General features: G+C 56.0%; 1 protein-coding gene across 1 annotated transcript in view; it reads left to right on the top strand.

Moving 5' to 3' along the window:
* The window catches only part of Apc2 (APC regulator of WNT signaling pathway 2), a 22,987-nt gene that overhangs the window by 3,359 nt on the left and 1,123 nt on the right, over positions 1-18,505 (top strand). Inside the window, 16 exon segments of the mRNA XM_033759627.1 lie at positions 2,638-2,796; positions 2,950-3,040; positions 3,118-3,298; positions 4,489-4,597; positions 4,688-4,804; positions 5,214-5,291; positions 5,457-5,555; positions 5,994-6,384; positions 7,306-7,401; positions 10,417-10,556; positions 10,995-11,072; positions 11,407-11,523; positions 11,598-11,812; positions 14,266-16,084; positions 16,203-16,494; positions 16,612-18,497. Coding sequence (XP_033615518.1) covers positions 2,638-2,796; positions 2,950-3,040; positions 3,118-3,298; positions 4,489-4,597; positions 4,688-4,804; positions 5,214-5,291; positions 5,457-5,555; positions 5,994-6,384; positions 7,306-7,401; positions 10,417-10,556; positions 10,995-11,072; positions 11,407-11,523; positions 11,598-11,812; positions 14,266-16,084; positions 16,203-16,494; positions 16,612-18,497 — 5,868 coding nt within the window.

Here is an 18,505-nt window from a genome sequence, read left to right as displayed (position 1 = left end):
TTTGTCCTTTGTCCGCCCCGGAGCTCCTTGGCCGCGCAGCCGAAACCCCGGAGCCCTGGAGGCCGCACCTGTGGCCACCCCGGGCTGGGATTTCGGGCGGGGCCTGCAGAGCTGCTTAGAAGGTGGAGGCCCCAGCCCCCAGCCCCGTGCCAGCCAGCCCAAGCTGAAAGTAAGTGGGTGCGCGTTCCCTGGGTGAAAGGTAGGGTCGGGGCCTCCAGCTCCTTTTTTTCTGCCTCATCTGTCACCGTGGTCTCTGTGACTCCAGACTGGGAGCTAAAGGGAAATTGACCCCAGAAAGAAGGTGGGTATCTATGTCGCTGCTGTCAGCCCCATGCACACACCCTCTCGCGTTTCATTACCACGTATCTCAGAAGTGAGGATGTGAAGGATGGGAGAGACAGTCTGTGTGTAGACGCCGTGTGTCCTGGGAGCCTTGAGGCACCTCTTGACGCACCCCTTTCCCTCTCCGTAAAGAGGGAGTTTGGATTAAAAGAAGGAAATGGGGCCCCTTGGGCCTAGCTCTTCATACCTCCTGTGCTTCCCTCCTGTGAAGGTGGCCCCTCATAGCAGTCATACCTGCCCACAGTTATTGGTGCTTTTCCTTTGTTGACCTCAGGGAGGCCCGCTAGGTCTGAGGGGCAGGCAGGAAGGCTTCCTGGAGGAAGTCGTAGGGTGTAGAATGGCAGGAGTCAGGAAAAGTGCTCTAGGCTGGGAAACCCTCATGTGCAAAGGCCTGCAGGAAGACAGCAGCCAGTTTCCTGATGAGTCCTTATATGTGGAGGAGTTAGGTCTTGTCATGGGAGCACTAGGGAGCCATGGGAGGTATTTAAGCTCAGGAGGTTGTGATTTGTGACTTTCAAAGCTCCTTCAGGCTGTGTAGGAAGTGGATGGCCAGAGTGCCCTGGAGAGAAAGGGTGTTGGGGGCTGAGGAAGGAGAAGCTCATGGCAGTGTTGAATTGGGGGTGGCAGAGTGGAGTGAGGGGGAGCCTTGGTTCCAGGATCACTCAGATGGGGACGCAGCAGTGACCACCAACATGAGGGAGGTCATGACCACCCCTGGTCAGAATCCCTGAAGGAAAGGGGCTCTGTGCGTGGCTTCCTGTCCCAGGCCTGATTCACAGCTGCAACCACAACTGAGCCTCATATGAGTGATTAGCACTGGGGTGAAGGCTGTGGTTGCCAGGCTGCCAGCACCCCCACCTGGCCACTCTGCCCTGTGGCCCAGCCACCAAAGCTCCCATCAGCTTTTTGAGATGGGGTGTCGGGGGGGTTGTCCTCATTCCTGAGATGGAGAGCAGGAGGTTCTTGGCACTTCTGGCACTGTGTGGACCTCTGAGCACCTCTGGGGACAGAGTCTGGGTTTCAGTCATGCCTAATCCACTTGAAGAGTGGGCCTGTTCCCCCAAGCCTCAGTTTTCCCCTTGGAAACAGCCTAATGATGGTCCCCAAGACATAAGGACTGTGACATGGAAAAAGGCAGAGGACAAGCAGATTGGGATGCCTGGACCCCGTCCCCTACTCCTCCAGTCTCTGATGCACTCTGTGAAATATGAGGGTGGGTAGAGGCTTCCGGGGTAAGAGAGGAGAAGGAAGGAATGAGGTAAATGAATGAGTGTGGCTGGGCAAGAGGAGCAAGTGCCCCAGGGGGCGGGGCTGATTTGGGGAGGGGGCTGTCAGGGAGGAGACCGCAGAGGAAAGAGCGGCTGCCATTGGTGCGCCTCAGACAAAGGCGGAGGGAGGGGGTGAGCGCGGATGGGAAAGGAACAAAGAGGAAGGGGCTCACTGGGGGGAGCAGGATGGCTCTGGAGTGTAGGCCAAGCTGAGGGAGGAGGTGAGGACCAGCTGGACAGCGAGGAGGCTGGACCCCAGTGAGAAAATACAGCCAGAGGCAGTGGCAGGGACGAGGGGGTGGGGCAGGGACACCAGGATAGCCAGGACTAGCCAAGGACTGACCAGAGGGTGCTGCATTCAGCCACTGAGGGAGGAGGGCACTGCGCTTCAGGGGGCCCAGGTCCTATCCCCCTGGGGTGTTCGTGGTGGGCTCTGGTCTGTCTGTTGCGTTGTCTGGCTACAAGGGCTGCCGGTCATCTGCCCATGGCTTTCGTGTAGTTTTCACAGTGTTCTTATTGTCATTACGTGGGCTAGCTGGTCATGTCCACCTTGCCTTTCTGGCCATCAGCCTCTGGCGAAGGTCTTTGTCTGTCTGTGGCTTTCTGTGCCTGTGAATATGACTATGAGCCTGGTGGCCTCAGCTGGCCAGTTCATCCATGATTTAGACTCTAAGGGTCTCAGATGTCCGTCTGTCTGTCTACCTGGATGTCATACAGGTGTCGAGGAGGCCAGCAGTGACAGACAGGCCTGTCTAACATGTAGTTAGGCATTCTGTGTCTGAACATGGGTCTAACGGTCCTGCCCCTTTCTCTTGGATTAGCACTATGCATGTCTGTCACTCCATCTGTCTTGCTGTCTGCTTCCCGATTCCCTGGGCAATGCCTGGGATGGCTCATGCTGTACACTACTGCCTGGAATGCAGCCCTGGCATGGAGGGGGCACTGGGGCTTAGGTCTGGGCTGCCTACAGGGCATTAGCTGCTCCTTCCCAGACCCCGGACTAAAGGCTCTGACCCTGTCACCCCAGGCGCTGCACGAGCTGAAGATGACGAGCTCAGTGGCCTCCTATGAGCAGCTGGTGCGCCAGGTGGAGGCCTTAAAGGCTGAGAACAGTCACTTAAGGCAGGAGCTTCAGGACAACTCGAGCCACCTGTCCAAGCTGGAGACCGAGACTTCAGGGATGAAGGTGGGGGGTGCCGTTGATGGGACATGCAAGATGGGTTACAGGGGACCCTGAACCCCAGAGGAGGGTAGGAAGGGCCCCAGGCATCCAGTGTGTGTGTGTGGGGTGACCCGCAGCGGTGGCATTGCCCATGGCTGTGTCCTTCCTGGTCTGCAGGAGGTCCTGAAGCACCTGCAGGGCAAGCTGGAGCAGGAGGCCCGCATGCTGGTGTCATCGGGGCAGACAGAGGTGCTGGAGCAACTGAAGGGTGAGAAGCCACCCCCGAGGGAGCTGGGAGCAGAAGGACAGGCAGGGGCGCTGACCTTCACTCTCCCACCCACCCAGCTCTCCAGATGGACATCACCAGCTTGTACAACCTCAAGTTCCAGCCACCTGCCCTGGGGCCTGAACCTACCACCCGAACACCCGAGGGAAGCCCAGTCCATGGCTCTGGGCCCACCAAGGACAGCTTTGGGGAGTTGAGCCGGGCCACCATCCGGCTTCTGGAGGAACTGGACCGGGAACGGTGAGAGGGCATGAGAATCAGACCCCCCGTGGAGGCTGCCCTTAGCTCTGCCCCGGCCAGAGTGCCTCCCGCAGTCCCCGCCCAATGATTGGACCACTCGCGGTGGGCCCGCCCACTGAACCGGCCACGCCCTCTTCAGTGTAGTTCCTCTGCCCCTCTTCAGGCTGGGCTGACTTCAGCTGGAGGACAAGGAGGGTGAGGGGCATTCCTGGCAGGGGCAAAGGCTCCTGGGAGATGTCCCCAGGGGTCCCCGGCAGGCGGGCGTCGCTAGGGTCAGGGCTATGTCCGATGCCAGGGCTCAGAATCCTCCCTAGCGCCAGAGAAGCTCAAGGCAGCCTTTGTAAAGAGAGAACCACAAACCAGGAAATCTGGGCCAGCAGATTTCTGGCCAGAGGCAAGAGGCAGGGTCTAGGACCAGCTTCAGCTTGGCTAGGTCCTGTGAGGTTAGAGAGAATTCAAGAGCAGCCTGGAGTTAAGGCTCTGTTCTGCTTGCTATGTGACCTGGGTCAGGTCCCTTAACCGCTCCCGGCCTCAGACTTCTGTACTGTAAAACCGGAATATTGCTGGATGTGGCTGGCATACCTGTAGCCCCAGCACTTTGGGAAAGAGACTGAGGCAGGAGGATCATGAGTTCCAGCCTGACTTGGACAGCTTAGCAATTTAGTCAGACTCTATCAAAAAACAAGTTTTTGGGCCAGAGATTTAGCTCAGTGGTTCCGGCACCTGCCTCGCAAGCACAAGGACCTGAGTTCGATCCCCGGTATCAAAAACAACAACAACAACAAACAAACAAGTTTTTAAAGGCTGGGGCTGTATGTAGCTCAATGCAAAGGTCCCAGGTTCAATCCCCAGTACGGGGTGGGGGACAGGACTAGAGTTGTGAAAGGAAGGGGCACCCTGAGCCTACTCTTTATAAATCCGATAGAGATTAGCAATTTATTGGAGAGATATTAGTCTTTCTCCAAGGACCAGAGTTTACAAAAGCATTGCCTTCTTTCCTTTCATTTAATTTTCTGCGTCCCTCCCAGTGTATTCCATCCCTCATCCCTACCGCAGTTTTGGGACACATTACCACGCTGTTAATCTTGGTTCACAGTAAACACCTGACAGGTAATTATACGACCGAAATAAACAGCACACATGTAGCGAACCCCCTCTGCCAGGCAGTCCCCGCTAGCCTGTCCCTGCAGGTGCTTCCTGTTGAGCGAGATTGAGAAGGAGGAGAAGGAGAAGCTCTGGTACTACTCTCAGCTGCAGGGCCTGTCCAAGCGCCTGGACGAACTGCCGCACGTGGAGACGGTGAGCGAGGGACTGCCAGTCCTGCCAAGGACAGGGGAGTGGCAGGGAGGACCTGGGCGCCCCTCACCGCAGCCCGCCCGCCCTTCCCAGCAGTTCTCCATGCAGATGGACCTGATTCGGCAGCAGCTGGAGTTCGAGGCCCAGCACATCCGCTCGCTGATGGAGGAGCGCTTTGGGACCTCAGACGAGATGGTGCAGCGGGCACAGGTGCAGCGCTGGGCGTGGCCATCTGCCGGTGGACGAATCAGCGGAGATCGATGGGGCGGGGCCTCATGCTGAGAGAAAATTTCCGGGCAGAGATTTCTGAGGGCTGGGTCTGGCTCAGGAGGTGCAGTCCGACCCCAGTTTCTTACCAGGAAAAAGGCGATTTAGAGCCAGAGGTTGGGGGGGGGTCACAACAGAAACAAGGTGGAGTCGGGGATTTAGCTCTGTGGTGCCGCCATCTGTCTTGCAAGCGCAAAGTCCGGAGTTCGATTTCTGGTACCAAAAATAAAGAATAGTTGAAAGAAGGTGGAGTCAGAGTTAGGGGCGTGGCACATCAGGGAGAAGGCGGAGTCAAAGCCTGGGTGGGGGCGGGCCCACCACCCAGGTCTCAGCAAGAGTTTCTCCCGCACAGATCCGAGCTTCGCGACTGGAGCAAATTGACAAGGAACTGCTGGAGGCACAGGACCGGGTGCAGCAGACTGAGCCACAGGTAAGAGAGGGGCTGTGCGAGGGGTCCGGGGGTGGTGACAAGCTCCAGGCAACTCGGGGACCTCCACCAAAGGGTCCAGGAATCGGTGCGCAGGCCCACCCACTTAGAGGGGTGCAGTCGGCGTCCATATGATGCGATACTCCCAGACTCAGGCTTTTCCTGCAGGCCCTACTGGCAGTGAAATCAGTGCCGGTGGAGGAGGACCCCGAGGCGGAGATCCCCACGCATCCGGAGGATGGTACCCCGCAGCCAGGCAACAGCAAGGTGAGGGCAGCCAGTGGGGTTGAGGTGAGGGGGCCTAGTGTCGCTGCCCGATGTGAAATGCTCTTCACACCTGCCTGTTTCTTTCTTAACCCTCCCCTACCTCCTTCCTTCCATCCTGGTACTAGGAATTGAATTCAATGCCTTTGCACTGAGCTACACATCCAGCGCCGAATTTATTCATTTATTTTGCACATTTATTCACTTATAATTGCTTGGGCTAGGCTCAAACTTGTGCTCCTCCTGCCACAGCCTCCCAGAGGGCTAGGATTCCAGGAGTGTGCCCTCACGCTGGGGTCCCGTGCCTTCCCTGAATCTTTCCACCTCTCCCACCCCCATCGTGTAGCGGAGCTGCCCAGGAGTGGAGGACACTCCTAGCTTGGGGGCAGTGAGGGGATGGGATTCCCACTCCAACCCTCCTACACTTCTCTGACCCCGTAGGTGGAGGTGGTCTTCTGGCTGCTGTCCATGCTGGCGACACGTGACCAAGAGGACACGGCCCGCACGCTGCTGGCCATGTCCAGTTCTCCTGAGAGCTGCGTAGCCATGCGCCGCTCGGGCTGCCTGCCACTGCTGCTACAGATCCTCCACGGTGCCGAGGCGGGGGCAGGGGGTCGCACGGGGAACCCGGGAGCCCCCGGAGCCAAGGACGCACGCATGCGGGCCAATGCCGCACTGCACAACATCGTCTTCTCACAGCCTGACCAGGGCCTGGCTCGCAAGGAGATGCGCGTCCTGCATGTGCTGGAGCAGATCCGCGCCTACTGTGAGACCTGCTGGGACTGGTTGCAGGCTCGGGAGAATGGGCCGGAGGCTGGTGGCACCGGCAGTGGTGAGTGTGGGAGCCGAGCCTCCGCAATGGTCGGCGCGCCACACAGTGAGTCAGTAACAACCTGGTCAGGTCTCCTCTGTGTGGTGTTGTCTGAAGCCTTCTGGGGGCCAGATACCAGTGTGACAAAGAAATACCCAGGAGCTGCCACCTGTATTTATACCTGGAAGTTCAGGAAATTTTTTTTGTTTTGTTTTGTTTTTGGTTTTGGCACTGTCAATCAAATTCAAGACCTTGTGCTTGAGAGGCAGGTGGTGAACCACTGAGCTAAATCCCAGCCCTTTGGGCCCTTTATTTTTTTATTTTGTTTTGTTTTTTTGAGACAGGGTCTCACTATGTAGTTGAGACTGACCTGGAACTCACTATGTAGCCCAGGCTGGTCTCGAACTCACAGCGATCCTCCCTGCCTCAGCCTCCCGAGTGCTGGGATTACAGGGATGTGTCACCACTTCTGGCTTGTTTTGTTTTTTGAGGCAGGATCTCATCCTGTGGTTCAGGCTGACCTTGAACTCACTATGTAACCCAGGCTGGCCTCGAACTACCAGTTCTGGGATCACAGGTGTGTACCACTGTGCCTGGCCTGCAAAGTTAATACAGGGCAAAGGCTGAAAAGTGTTGTACACAGGCCTGCTGAGCACCAGCCTCTTTGTTGTTGTTGTTGTTGTTGTTGTTTTGGGGATTGAACTCAGGACCTCACACCTGCAAAGTAGGCTTAGTTCCACAGAGCTAAATCCCTGGACCTAACCTCTTTCTTGCATTGAGGAGCCATGCGGAAAAGGAACCACTGGTTTGGGGATACTCAGGACTCAGGGCTTGCATAGTTCATGGGATCCTTGCAGGTCTGTGGAGTGGACCCTGGCATGTGGGGTCACCCTGGCATAGTTCCCCAGGAGGGAGATTCTGATCTGGTCCCCTCTTCCACAGCCCCTGTCCCCATTGAGCCTCAGATCTGCCAGGCCACCTGTGCTGTGATGAAGCTGTCCTTTGATGAAGAATACCGCCGGGCCATGAACGAGCTCGGTGAGTGTCCTTTGCCTCCCCCAGGGAGCCCTTTCAGCCTTGCCATGGCCTCTGACAGTGACAGTGTGGGGCAGAGCCTTACGTATCTGTTCTTGTTCACTGAAGGTTGGAGAATGAGGCCCAGAGAGGGACAGAGCCTCCCTGGGTCACACAGTACCTATTGTGGCCTTCTGTCCCCATGAGTTGCACAGGACCTCTCAGCCCTCACCTTTTAGCTTCAGGTCTCTGGGGCTCAGAGCTGGCTTTCAGCAGGAATTGTCCTGTGGCTCTATGTAAAAGATCCAATCCTGGGTGCAGAAGGAAAGCTGTCACCAGTTGGCCTTGTGAAGTGATAGCCTTGGGGACATTCTGATGTCTTTTCTGTGAATACTGAAGTACTTGGGCTGGGCGTGTAATTCAGTGGTGAGCACTGACCTCGCCTGTATGAAGCCTGGGATTCCTTCGCAAGCATTGCCAAAAAAAAAAAAGAATTGAAAAAGAAACAAACTGGAGCAGGTTTTTGGAGAGGTGTTTGGCAGCATTAGATACACGATGAGTATGTACACCCTTTGATGTCATCTCTTCCATTTACAAAGTGCAGAAAACCAAAGGCAACTACTAATTCAAATAAAATTAGAAAGCTAGAAATAACATGAGACTTCAGTGGTAGGGGATCAGCTAAACAGTGACATATGAGGCGAGCTTTTTCATTCTCGATAAGCCATTAGGGGATTCATTATGTCCCCTTCCGGCCTCAAACATCTGTATAGTGAATATGTACCTTCCTTTTAGATTATAAAAGAGTAGTTCATAAAGTGGGGCCCCTGGGGGTTCCTGAGAGCTTTTGAGGAGGTCCACAGGCCGCACAGTGTCTTGATGGTAATGGCGACGTAACTACTGTTTTTACTCTTCTCTTGCACAAGAATGTGTTTGGTGGGGTTCTCCTCATTCTCCCCCTCTGAAAACCACTGGACTGCCTAACCTGGGATTTGAAACTTCCTTTTAATTCCTAGTATCATAAACACTGAGGGTTTTTAACTCTATCAGGAATTATTTAAGGTGCTCAAAAATTATTGTTGGTTTTTTGTTTTCTTTTGAGACAGGACTTGCTATGTAGTGCAGGTTGGCCTCAAACTCTCAGCAGTCCTCCTGCCTCAGCCTCCTGAGTGCTCAGATTACATGCCTAGCTAAAAAAATAAATTTTTTTTTAAGAGTACATAGAATCTCTGACACCAAAATGCTTGCATGATACTTGGCTCAAACAATGGGAACCCACCCTCTTGGACCTTTAGGACTCTGTTTGTGCAGGTGGCCAATCTCCAGCAACTGGATGTTTCAGATAGTGCCACCAATAACACTGGTGGCCATGCCCAGTTCAGGGGCTTATTTCCATATTATTATTTTCTTTCCTCCTTACCTCAAGTAGGATTTCAGATTAAGGAACGTAACAACTTTAGAAACTTACCCCACTCCTAACTGAATTACATTACATATATATCTTATTTTTAAAAATATATAACAGAAATGTGCCATTTTAGTTGTTAGTGTACAGTCCACTATATTAAGTACATTCACATGGTCATGCACCTCTGCCCATTATCTGTCTCCAGCACTTTCTCATCTTCCTAAACAGCCTCTGTCCCTATGAGGCACTGACTCCCAGTCCCTCCCAGGCCCAGCACCCACGAGTCTACTTCCTGTCTCTGGAGTCACCTGTCCGGGGTGTTTCCTGTCCACGGAGCCTGCACTGTGTGTCCTCTGCGCCTGGTGTCTCTCACTGAGCATGGTGACCTCAAGGTCCATACACAGTGCAGGGACTGTCACAGCCTCAATTCCTTTTTTTGGCCTAGTAATGTCCCAGCATTCAGATGGACCTTGCTATGTGCATCCTTCTGTCCAGCCATGGAAACCTGGCTGTATCCATCCACCTTTTAGTGCTTGTACATGTGGCTGGACACATTTTAGAACTTTTTTCTTTTTCCTTTTATCTTTTTAGTACTTGGGATGGAACCCAGGGCTTCGGCACTGAGTACCTTCCCAGCCCCCGCCCCTTTTAATCTTTTATTTTGAGTCAGGGTCTAGCTAAATTACTAAATTGCCTAGAATGAACTCAAATTTGTGATCCTCCTGCCTCAGCCTCCCAGAGTAGTGGGATTACAGGCATGCGCCACTATGCCTGGCTCATTTTGTGTTTTTTTGTTTGTTTGATTTTTTTGAGACAGGGTCTTTCCATGTAGTTCAGACTGGCCTTGAACTCATGGTGATCCTCCTGCCTTAGCTTCTGGAGTGCTGGGAATACAGGTGTGCGCCACCACGCCCGGCTCTGTCGTTTTGGAATTTTTATTTATTTATTTATTTTTTTGGTACCAGGGATCGAACTCAGGTCCTTGCACTTGCAAGGCAGGCAGCAGAATCACTGAGCTAAATCCCTGGCCCATTTTGGAACTTTTTGATATGAGTTGCTAACTTACTTCTCCAAATGGTGACTGTTCTTTCCCAAGGATGATTAGCTCTGTGCCTGTCATCTTCACTCAGCAGAGAAAAGGCTCTGTGTTTAGGTGTCAGTGTTTTCCCCAACCTCCCGGGGGGCTGTTACCTGCCACTCCAGGTCCATTTACTCTTTTGTAAAGCAAGAAATTGCTCTTCCTGCTGAGTGGAGACTAGTGGGTGTGGCAGTCACCTCTCTGCTGCCCTTGTGTCCTGCAGACCCCGTTCTACAGATGCAGCTCAGTGTCCGATGGTCTTGGGGCAGGGCCCCCCCCAGGGAGTGGTCTAGGAGTGCAGGAAGGACACGGCCAAGCAGGACAGGGATGAGTGTTCCGGTGCAGGCAAAGACCTGGCCTCAGGAGCAAGTGGGCACCCTGGCTGAGGACGAGGCAGGGAGGTGGGGTGCAGGTGGCAGGGAGCGGGGCTGTCCTTCCAGAGGGTAGGTCTGAGGTGGGAGGGAATGGCATGGGTGGAGGCTGGGGACAGAAGTAGAGCTGCAGGGCAGGGGCAGGGATGCCCTCCAGCCCTAGCCTCCCTGGGTCCCTACAGGCGGTCTGCAAGCAGTGGCGGAACTGCTGCAGGTGGACTATGAGATGCACAAGATGACCCGGGACCCCCTAAACCTTGCCCTGCGCCGCTACGCAGGCATGACCCTGACCAACCTCACCTTCGGAGACGTTGCCAACAAGGTGCCTGGGGGCAGAAGGGGGTGAGGGTTTGCACCGCCCCTGTTAGGGGCTCCAGGGACTGTCTGAGCTCCCTTCCACACCATCCCAACCTCAGAAAGGCCCTGAGAAGTAGGGACAGTCGTGCCTGTTTACATATGGGTAGAAGCCCAGAAAGGGAAGGTCTGTGCTGGACTTGCTTGGCCAGCCAATGTCCTCCGAGGACAGCTTTCGTGGCAGAGCAGGGAACCCTGGTGTGTATGTGTGTGTGTGTGTGCGCGCGCATGTGCATGTCCATGCCTCAGTTTCCTCTCCTGACTTCTGAGGTGACCCAGATGCCAGAAAGGCACAGGGCTCCAGGACTGGGAAGCCAGCATGTGGTTCTAGAAAGAGGAGGTGGTGTCTGCCTGTACGCCTGCCCCACATGCTGTGAGCGTGACTGTCCTGTGTCACTCCCAACAGGCCACCCTCTGTGCCCGCCGGGGCTGCATGGAGGCCATTGTGGCCCAGCTGGCATCTGAGAGCGAAGAGCTCCATCAGGTACGTGGGGCAGGGTGCAGACAGCTTTATACCTCTCTCAAGTGTCAGAGACCTCCCCAGGGCTGTACCCCACAGCCCAGGTCCCTTTGATTGTGGGAGTTGATGGGAGTGTGAGGGTGCCACCTCTGAGGGAGACGGCCTTGGGTTATTGGGTTCCACCTGCCATCTCCACAGAGCCTCCCCACTTAACCAAGACCACCCTAGCCCCCCCACGCCCATATTGCCCTGTCTGGCTCCACCCCTGACCTGCCCTTCCCCTTTGCCCATGGAAACCACACCACTGACCCCCCGCATCTCTCCCCACCTTCAACACGTTGTATCCCTCGCCCCCCAGGTGGTGTCCAGCATCCTGCGCAACCTGTCCTGGAGGGCAGACATCAACAGCAAGAAGGTGCTGAGGGAGGTCGGCAGTATGACGGCCCTGATGCAGTGTGTCCTGCGGGCCACCAAGGTGGGCACTGGGGAAGGCTGGGGACTGGGGGAACCTAGCACGCCCAGCACTGACCCCTGCCACTCTGTGCCCAGGAGTCTACCCTGAAGAGTGTGCTCAGCGCCTTGTGGAACCTGTCGGCACACAGCACAGAGAACAAAGCAGCCATCTGCCAGGTGGACGGAGCGCTCGGCTTCCTGGTGAGCACCCTGACCTACCGCTGCCAGGGCAACTCCCTGGCCGTCATCGAGAGTGGTGGCGGCATCCTGCGCAATGTGTCCAGCCTCATTGCCACACGTGAGGACTACAGGTCAGTCCTGGCCCTGGGCCCTGGGAGTATGGGGCTGGGGAGAGTGGGCCATGCTGCGAATTGTCTTCCAGGGAGTAGGTGACCTGATTGTCCCCAGGAACTAATTTTTCTTTTTTGGAGACGGGATCTCACTATGTAGCCCAAGCTGGCCTCAACTCCTGGTGATCCTCCTGCCTCAGCCTCCTCAGTGCTGGGATTATAGGCAGGTGCCACAATTTTCTAGTCTAAGTATACCCCAAATACTGCTGGAGCTATACTTATATTAAAATGCTCATTTATTAAATAAAAGATTACTATATGAAGCTAGGTGTGGTGACACAAGTCTGTCATCCTAGCATTCTGGGAGGCTAAAGCAGGAGGTTTGAAAGTTCCAGCCCAGCCTGAATTTAGAGACTTTCTCAAATTAAAAAGTAAAAAGGACAAGCACAAGGTCCTGCATTCGATTCCTATTCCCTCCTCCCCAAAAAGTAATATTTATTTATTGGTACCAGGGATTGAACTCAGGAGCTTGTGCTTGTGACGCAGGTGGTGGCACCACTGAGCTAAATCCCTGGTTCTTTACTTTTTTGCGGGGGGTACCAAGGATCGAACTCAGGACCTTGTGCTTGAGAGGCAGGTGGCAGCACCACTAAGCTAAATCCCCGACCTAATCCCCACAATTTCTTTTTTGGTACAGGGATCGAACTTGGGACCTTGCACTTGTGAAACAGGTGCCCAAACCACTGAGCTAAATCCCCGGCCCCTATCCCCACAATTTTGAGACCAGCCAGTGCTGCACAGTGAGTTCAAGGCCAGCTTGAACTACTTAGGTAGACCCTGTCTCAAAAAAAAAAAAAAAAAAAAAAAGTTAAGAGCCAGGGATTTAGCTCAGTGGTTCCTCTGCCTGCCTCACAAGCACAAGAACCCAAGTTCGATCCCTCGTACCAAAAAAATACATAAATAAATAAAATCTATTTTTTTATGGAAATAAAATTTATTTTGTTATATTAGTATATTCCAGATACTGCCCATGTTATATTTAAACTTAATTGTTAATCTAGTCAGGTGCATCTGTAACTCTAATACTTAGGAGGCTGAGGCAGGAGCATTACAAGTTCCAGCCCATTTTAAGCTACATAGGTAGTTCCAGGCCAGCCTGGACTACATGGTAAGATCATAGCTCAAAAAGAAAGAAAAATGAAAAAGGTTTATTAAAATAAAATGTATATGCCAGACGTGGTGGCACACGCCTGTAATCCCAGCACTTGGGAAGCTGAGGCAGGAGGATCGCTGTGAGTTCAAGACCAGCCTGGGCAACATAGTGAGTTCCAGGTCAGTCTCAACTATATAGTGAGACCCTGTCTCAAAAATAAATAAATAAAATAAAATGTATATAAAACATGATTAAATAGTATTCATGTAAATAACAAAGTACTTATTTTGTTAAATATTAATATCATTTGTGAAAATTTATTTTAGTATAGGATTTCTCTCATTGGATATATTTGTACTAAAATTAAGAAAAATACTAAATACTAAGTAATATATATTATATATAATAAAGTGTGTGTGTGTGTGTGTGTGTGTTGGTATTGGGGGATTGAACTCCTGTAATCCCAGCACTCTGAAGGCTGAAGCAGGAAGATCGCTATGAAGACCAGCCTGGGCTACATGGTGAGACCTTGTCTCAAAAAGAAAAAGAAAAAGGCAAAACAACAAAGCAAAACAAAAGAAAACAAAAACCTCAAAATAAAAAGCACTGGAGTGTTGCTAAGTAACAGCACATTTGTCTAGAATGTGTGAACCCTGGGTTCCGTTCCCAATATTGAAAAAAAGCCCTTTGTTGGGGGTTGGTTTGAGATGGATTCTCACTATACAGTTCAGGCTGGCCTTTTTTGTCTGCTTTTTCTTTTTTCTTTATTGGTACCTTTTAGGCGTACAGTACAGTTACATTCATCACTGAGATCTTGTACCTTTCCATGAAAGGTCTTGGTTCCTTATTTTTTCCCCTTACCCCTGCTCTCCCTTTACCCCCTCCAACTTCCCTATTTACAGAGACTTTGTTTCCAGCCTGGCCTTTAACTCACTATGTAGCCCAGGCTGGCCTCAAACTCAGTGATCCTCCTGCTTCCGCTTCCCAAGTGCTGGGATGACAGGTGTGCGCCACCATGCCTGACAGAAGGTCCTTATTTTAGCATATCTCATGAGCTTCGTGGCTTATATACCCTAAAAATGATTGCATTTTCTAAACTTGAAACTTGACTGGAGACTTTACGTGTTTATTTGTGAACTGAAGGCCCTGCTCTTGATGGCAAGGCCTTGGCATATAGCTGGGAGGGGCGTGGCAGTGGCCCGACAGGGAAGGTGTGGTCGGGGCGGGGCTTGACTGGGGAGGCTGTGGTCTAGGGCATGGTCGGGAGGGGCGGGGCTTGGTTGTTGGGGGTGTGGCCGAGGTTGACCGCTCCGCATTTCAGGCAGGTGCTGAGAGACCACAACTGCCTGCAGACCCTTCTGCAACACTTGACGTCGCACAGCCTGACCATCGTGAGCAACGCGTGTGGCACGCTCTGGAACCTGTCTGCACGCAGCCCTCGAGATCAGGAGCTGTTGTGGGACCTGGGGGCTGTGGGCATGCTGCGAAACCTGGTGCATTCCAAACACAAGATGATCGCCATGGGCAGCGCAGCTGCCCTACGCAACCTGCTGGCCCATCGGCCCACGAAGTACCAGGCAGCAGCTACGGCCATCTCTCCAGGCACCTGCGTGCCCAGCCTTTACGTGCGGAAGCAGCGGGCGCTGGAGGCTGAGCTAGATACCAGGCACCTGGCACAGGCACTGGGCCACCTGGAGAAGCAGGGCCTGCCCGAGGCTGAGGCCGAGGCCACCTCCAAGAAACCGCTGCCACCCCTGCGGCACCTGGATGGACTGGCCCAGGACTATGCCTCCGACTCCGGCTGCTTTGATGATGACGATGCACCATCGCTGGCTGCAGCCGCTGCCACCGCAGAGCCCGCCAGCCCAGCTGTGATGTCCTTGTTCCTGGGCAGCCCCTTCCTGCAGGGCCAGGCGCTGCCCCGCACCCAGCCTGCCCGTCACAGTGGCCTGGAGGCTGAGAAGGAGTCTGGGGGAGATGCTGCTGTGGCGACCAAGGCCAAAGCTAAGCTGGCACTGGCAGTTGCTCGCATTGACCGGCTAGTGGAGGACATCTCCGCTCTGCATACCTCATCTGATGACAGCTTCAGCCTCAGTTCTGGGGACCCTGGGCAGGAGGCACCCAGGGAGGGCCGTGCTCAGTCCTGCTCACCATGCCGGGGCTCTGAGGGTGCAAGGAGGGAAGCTGGCAGCCGGGCCCATCCACTGCTTCGTCTCAAAGCTGCACATGCCAGCCTCTCCAACGACAGTCTCAACAGCGGGAGCACCAGTGATGGCTACTGCCCACGGGAGCACATGCAGCCCTGCCCGCTAGCTGTGCTGGCGGAGCACCGCGAGGACCCACTGCGTGGGCAGGTGCGGCCGAGCCGGCTGGACCTTAACGTGCGCGGGGGCCAGGCCGAGCTGCCTGCACGTGACACTGCCGCTTCTGCTGATGCAGGCGTGCGCACCATCAAGCTGTCACCCACCTATCAGCACGTGCCACTGCTGGAGGGCGCAGCGGGGGCAGGGACACGGCTCCTCGCTGGGCCTGGGGCCTCACCTGGTGCCCGAAAGCAGGCGTGGATGCCTGTGGACACCCTCACCAAGGTACCTGAGAAGCTGGCAGGTGGCACCCCATTGCCTATGGTGAGCAAGGTCCTACAGAAGCTGGCTGTGCAGGATGGGCCGCTGTCCCTCTCCCGCTGCAGCTCTCTGTCCTCACTGTCCTCTGCTGGCCATCCTGGCCCCAGCGATGGTGGTAACCTGGATGACAGTGACTCTTCCTTGGAGGGACTGGAGGAGGCTGGCCCTGGGGAGGCAGAACTGGATGGGGGTTGGCAGGGGTCTGGGTCTACCTCATTGCCAGTGGCCATCCCTGCACCCCGCCGGGGCCGTGGGCGGGGTCTGGGGGTGGAGGATGCCACTCCGTCCAGCTCATCGGAGAACTGTGTGCAGGAGACGCCCCTGGTTCTGAGTCGCTGCAGCTCGGTGAGCTCACTGGGCAGCTTTGAGAGCCCCTCAATTGCCAGCTCCATCCCCAGCGACCCGTGCAGCGGGCTGGGCAGTGGCACTTAAAGGGCCAGCCGGAGACCAGCCAGTTCAGCCTGCAGTGGGAGAGCTATGTCAAGCGCTTCCTGGACATTGCTGACTGCCGGGAGCGCTGCCAGCCACCATCAGAGCTGGACGCGGGCAGCGTGCGCTTCACTGTGGAGAAGCCAGACGAGAACTTCTCCTGCGCCTCCAGCCTCAGTGCGCTGGCTCTGCATGAGCTATATAGGGCCAGCCGGAGACCAGCCAGTTCAGCCTGCAGTGGGAGAGCTATGTCAAGCGCTTCCTGGACATTGCTGACTGCCGGGAGCGCTGCCAGCCACCATCAGAGCTGGACGCGGGCAGCGTGCGCTTCACTGTGGAGAAGCCAGACGAGAACTTCTCCTGCGCCTCCAGCCTCAGTGCGCTGGCTCTGCATGAGCTATATGTGCAGCAGGATGTAGAGCTTCGGCTGAGGCCACCTGCTTGCCCAGAGCGAGAGGAAGGTCCTGGTGGAGCACACCGGCGGCGGGAGGAGGCTGGTGGCCGCCTGGAGGGACCTGCACCATCAGGCCCTCGCAACCGCTCGGCCACTGACCAGGAGCTGAAGCTGCTGCGAGAGTGTCTGGGGTTTTTTCACCGGCGGCGGGAGGAGGCTGGTGGCCGCCTGGAGGGACCTGCACCATCAGGCCCTCGCAACCGCTCGGCCACTGACCAGGAGCTGAAGCTGCTGCGAGAGTGTCTGGGGGCTGCCATGCCAGCCCGACTCCGCAAAGTGGCCTCAGCACTGGTGTCGGGTCGCCGTGCCCTGCCGGTACCAGTCTACATGCTGGTCCCTGCCCCAGCCCGGGATGATGACTCTGGCACTGACTCTGCTGAGGGCACACCGGTCAACTTCTCCAGTGCCGCCTCACTCAGTGATGAGACGCTGCAAGGACCCCCCAGGGACCCGCCCCGTGCCTCAGCAGAGAGACAGAAGCCCACAGGACGCCCAACTCCCTCCAGGCAGGCCTCAGGGCACTGGCCCAAGGCAGGGGGCGCTGGAAAGAGCTCAGAACAGACCCCCTGGGGGGCTGGCAGGAGCAGGGTCGGACTGGAACTGCCACTCAGCCGGCCTCCAAGCACGCGCTCCGACAGGGAGGGCTCTCGCCTGGGACGTGCACGCAGTGATGGAGGTCTGCAGTCCCTGTGCCTCACCACGCCCACCGAGGAGGCCGTGTACTGTTTCTATGACTCAGAGGAAGAGCTGCTGGCTGCTAAGGCACCACCCCCACGGCGGGCATCTGCAATACCTCGGGCCCAGAAGCGGGAACGAACCACAGGCCGGAAGGAGACCCAGGGTCCCTCTAAGGCTGCACCAGCTGCCCGGGCCCAGCCGAGGCTGATTGCGGATGAGACTCCGCCTTGTTATTCTCTGAGCTCCTCAGCCAGCTCCCTCAGTGAGCCCGAGCCCTCTGAGCGGCCAGCCGGCCATACTCGAGGCCGTGAGCCAGCAGTCACCAAGGATCCAGGCCCTGAGAGCCAACAAGAAAGCTCCCCAAGCCCACGCACTGAGGAAGAGCTGTTGCGGCGGTGTATTGGCTCAGCCATGCCCAGGCGCCGGCCCCAGGCCTTGGGCTCAAGGCGTCATAAGCCCCGAGTTGTCCGGCCAGACCCCAGGCCAAAGGAGGAGCCCCAAGAGTGTGCCGAGCAGGTGGCAGGCTCTGACCCGGCCTCTGACCTGGACAGTGTGGAGTGGCAGGCCATCCAGGAGGGTGCCAACTCCATCGTCACGTGGCTGCACCAAGCAGCAGCTACAGCCACCCTGGAGGCCTCATCCGAGTCTGACTCCCTCCTGTCCTTGGTGTCTGGGCTGTCCATGGGTTCTATGCTACAATCCTCCAAGCAAAGGAAAGGGCGACAGCCAGGGGCAGGGGCTGAGGCAGGAAGCGCTCATCGGTCAGAGAAGCGGGCTCCAGCTCCATCCAAGAGCAGTGGGAGCCCCCGGTTACCTGGAGGGCCAGAGAAGCCTCGGGGCGCACAGAAGACTGCATCTGGGGAACCTGCTGTGCTCCGAGGACGCACAGTGATTTATGTACCTAGTCCCACTCCGCGGACCCAGCACAAAGGCACCCCAGCTCCCCGCCCCACACCGAAGAAGATGGGGGCTCCTGGGCCCCCACAGCTGGAAGCCCCAGCCAAAACCCCCAGCCCTGGGCAACAGAGATCGCGGAGCCTGCACCGACCAGGCAAGATCTCAGAGCTGGCCGCTCTGAACCACACCCCGAGGAGTGCCACACCGCCGGCCCGCCTTGCCAAGACCCCATCCTCCAGCTCCTCCCAGACCTCACCTGCCTCCCAGCCCCTGCCCAGGAAGTCCCCTCTAGCCACGCCGGCTGCAGGGCCCTTGCCTGGCCCTGGAAATTCCCCTGTGCCCAAGACGCCAGCTCGGGCCCTTCTGGCCAAGCAGCACAAGACACAGAAGTCACCAGTGCGCATCCCATTCATGCAGAGACCCGCCAGGCGGGGGCCACCGCCCCTGGCCGCCCGGGGAGCCCCAGAATCGGCCCCCAG

Source organism: Fukomys damarensis, unplaced genomic scaffold, assembly GCF_012274545.1.
Source record: "Fukomys damarensis isolate Sample0158 unplaced genomic scaffold, DMR_v1.0_HiC HiC_scaffold_37, whole genome shotgun sequence".
In the NCBI taxonomy this organism is placed as follows: domain Eukaryota; kingdom Metazoa; phylum Chordata; class Mammalia; order Rodentia; family Bathyergidae; genus Fukomys; species Fukomys damarensis.
Note: the sequence above shows the minus strand (reverse complement) of the source record. Positions and strands in the feature narration are given on the sequence as shown.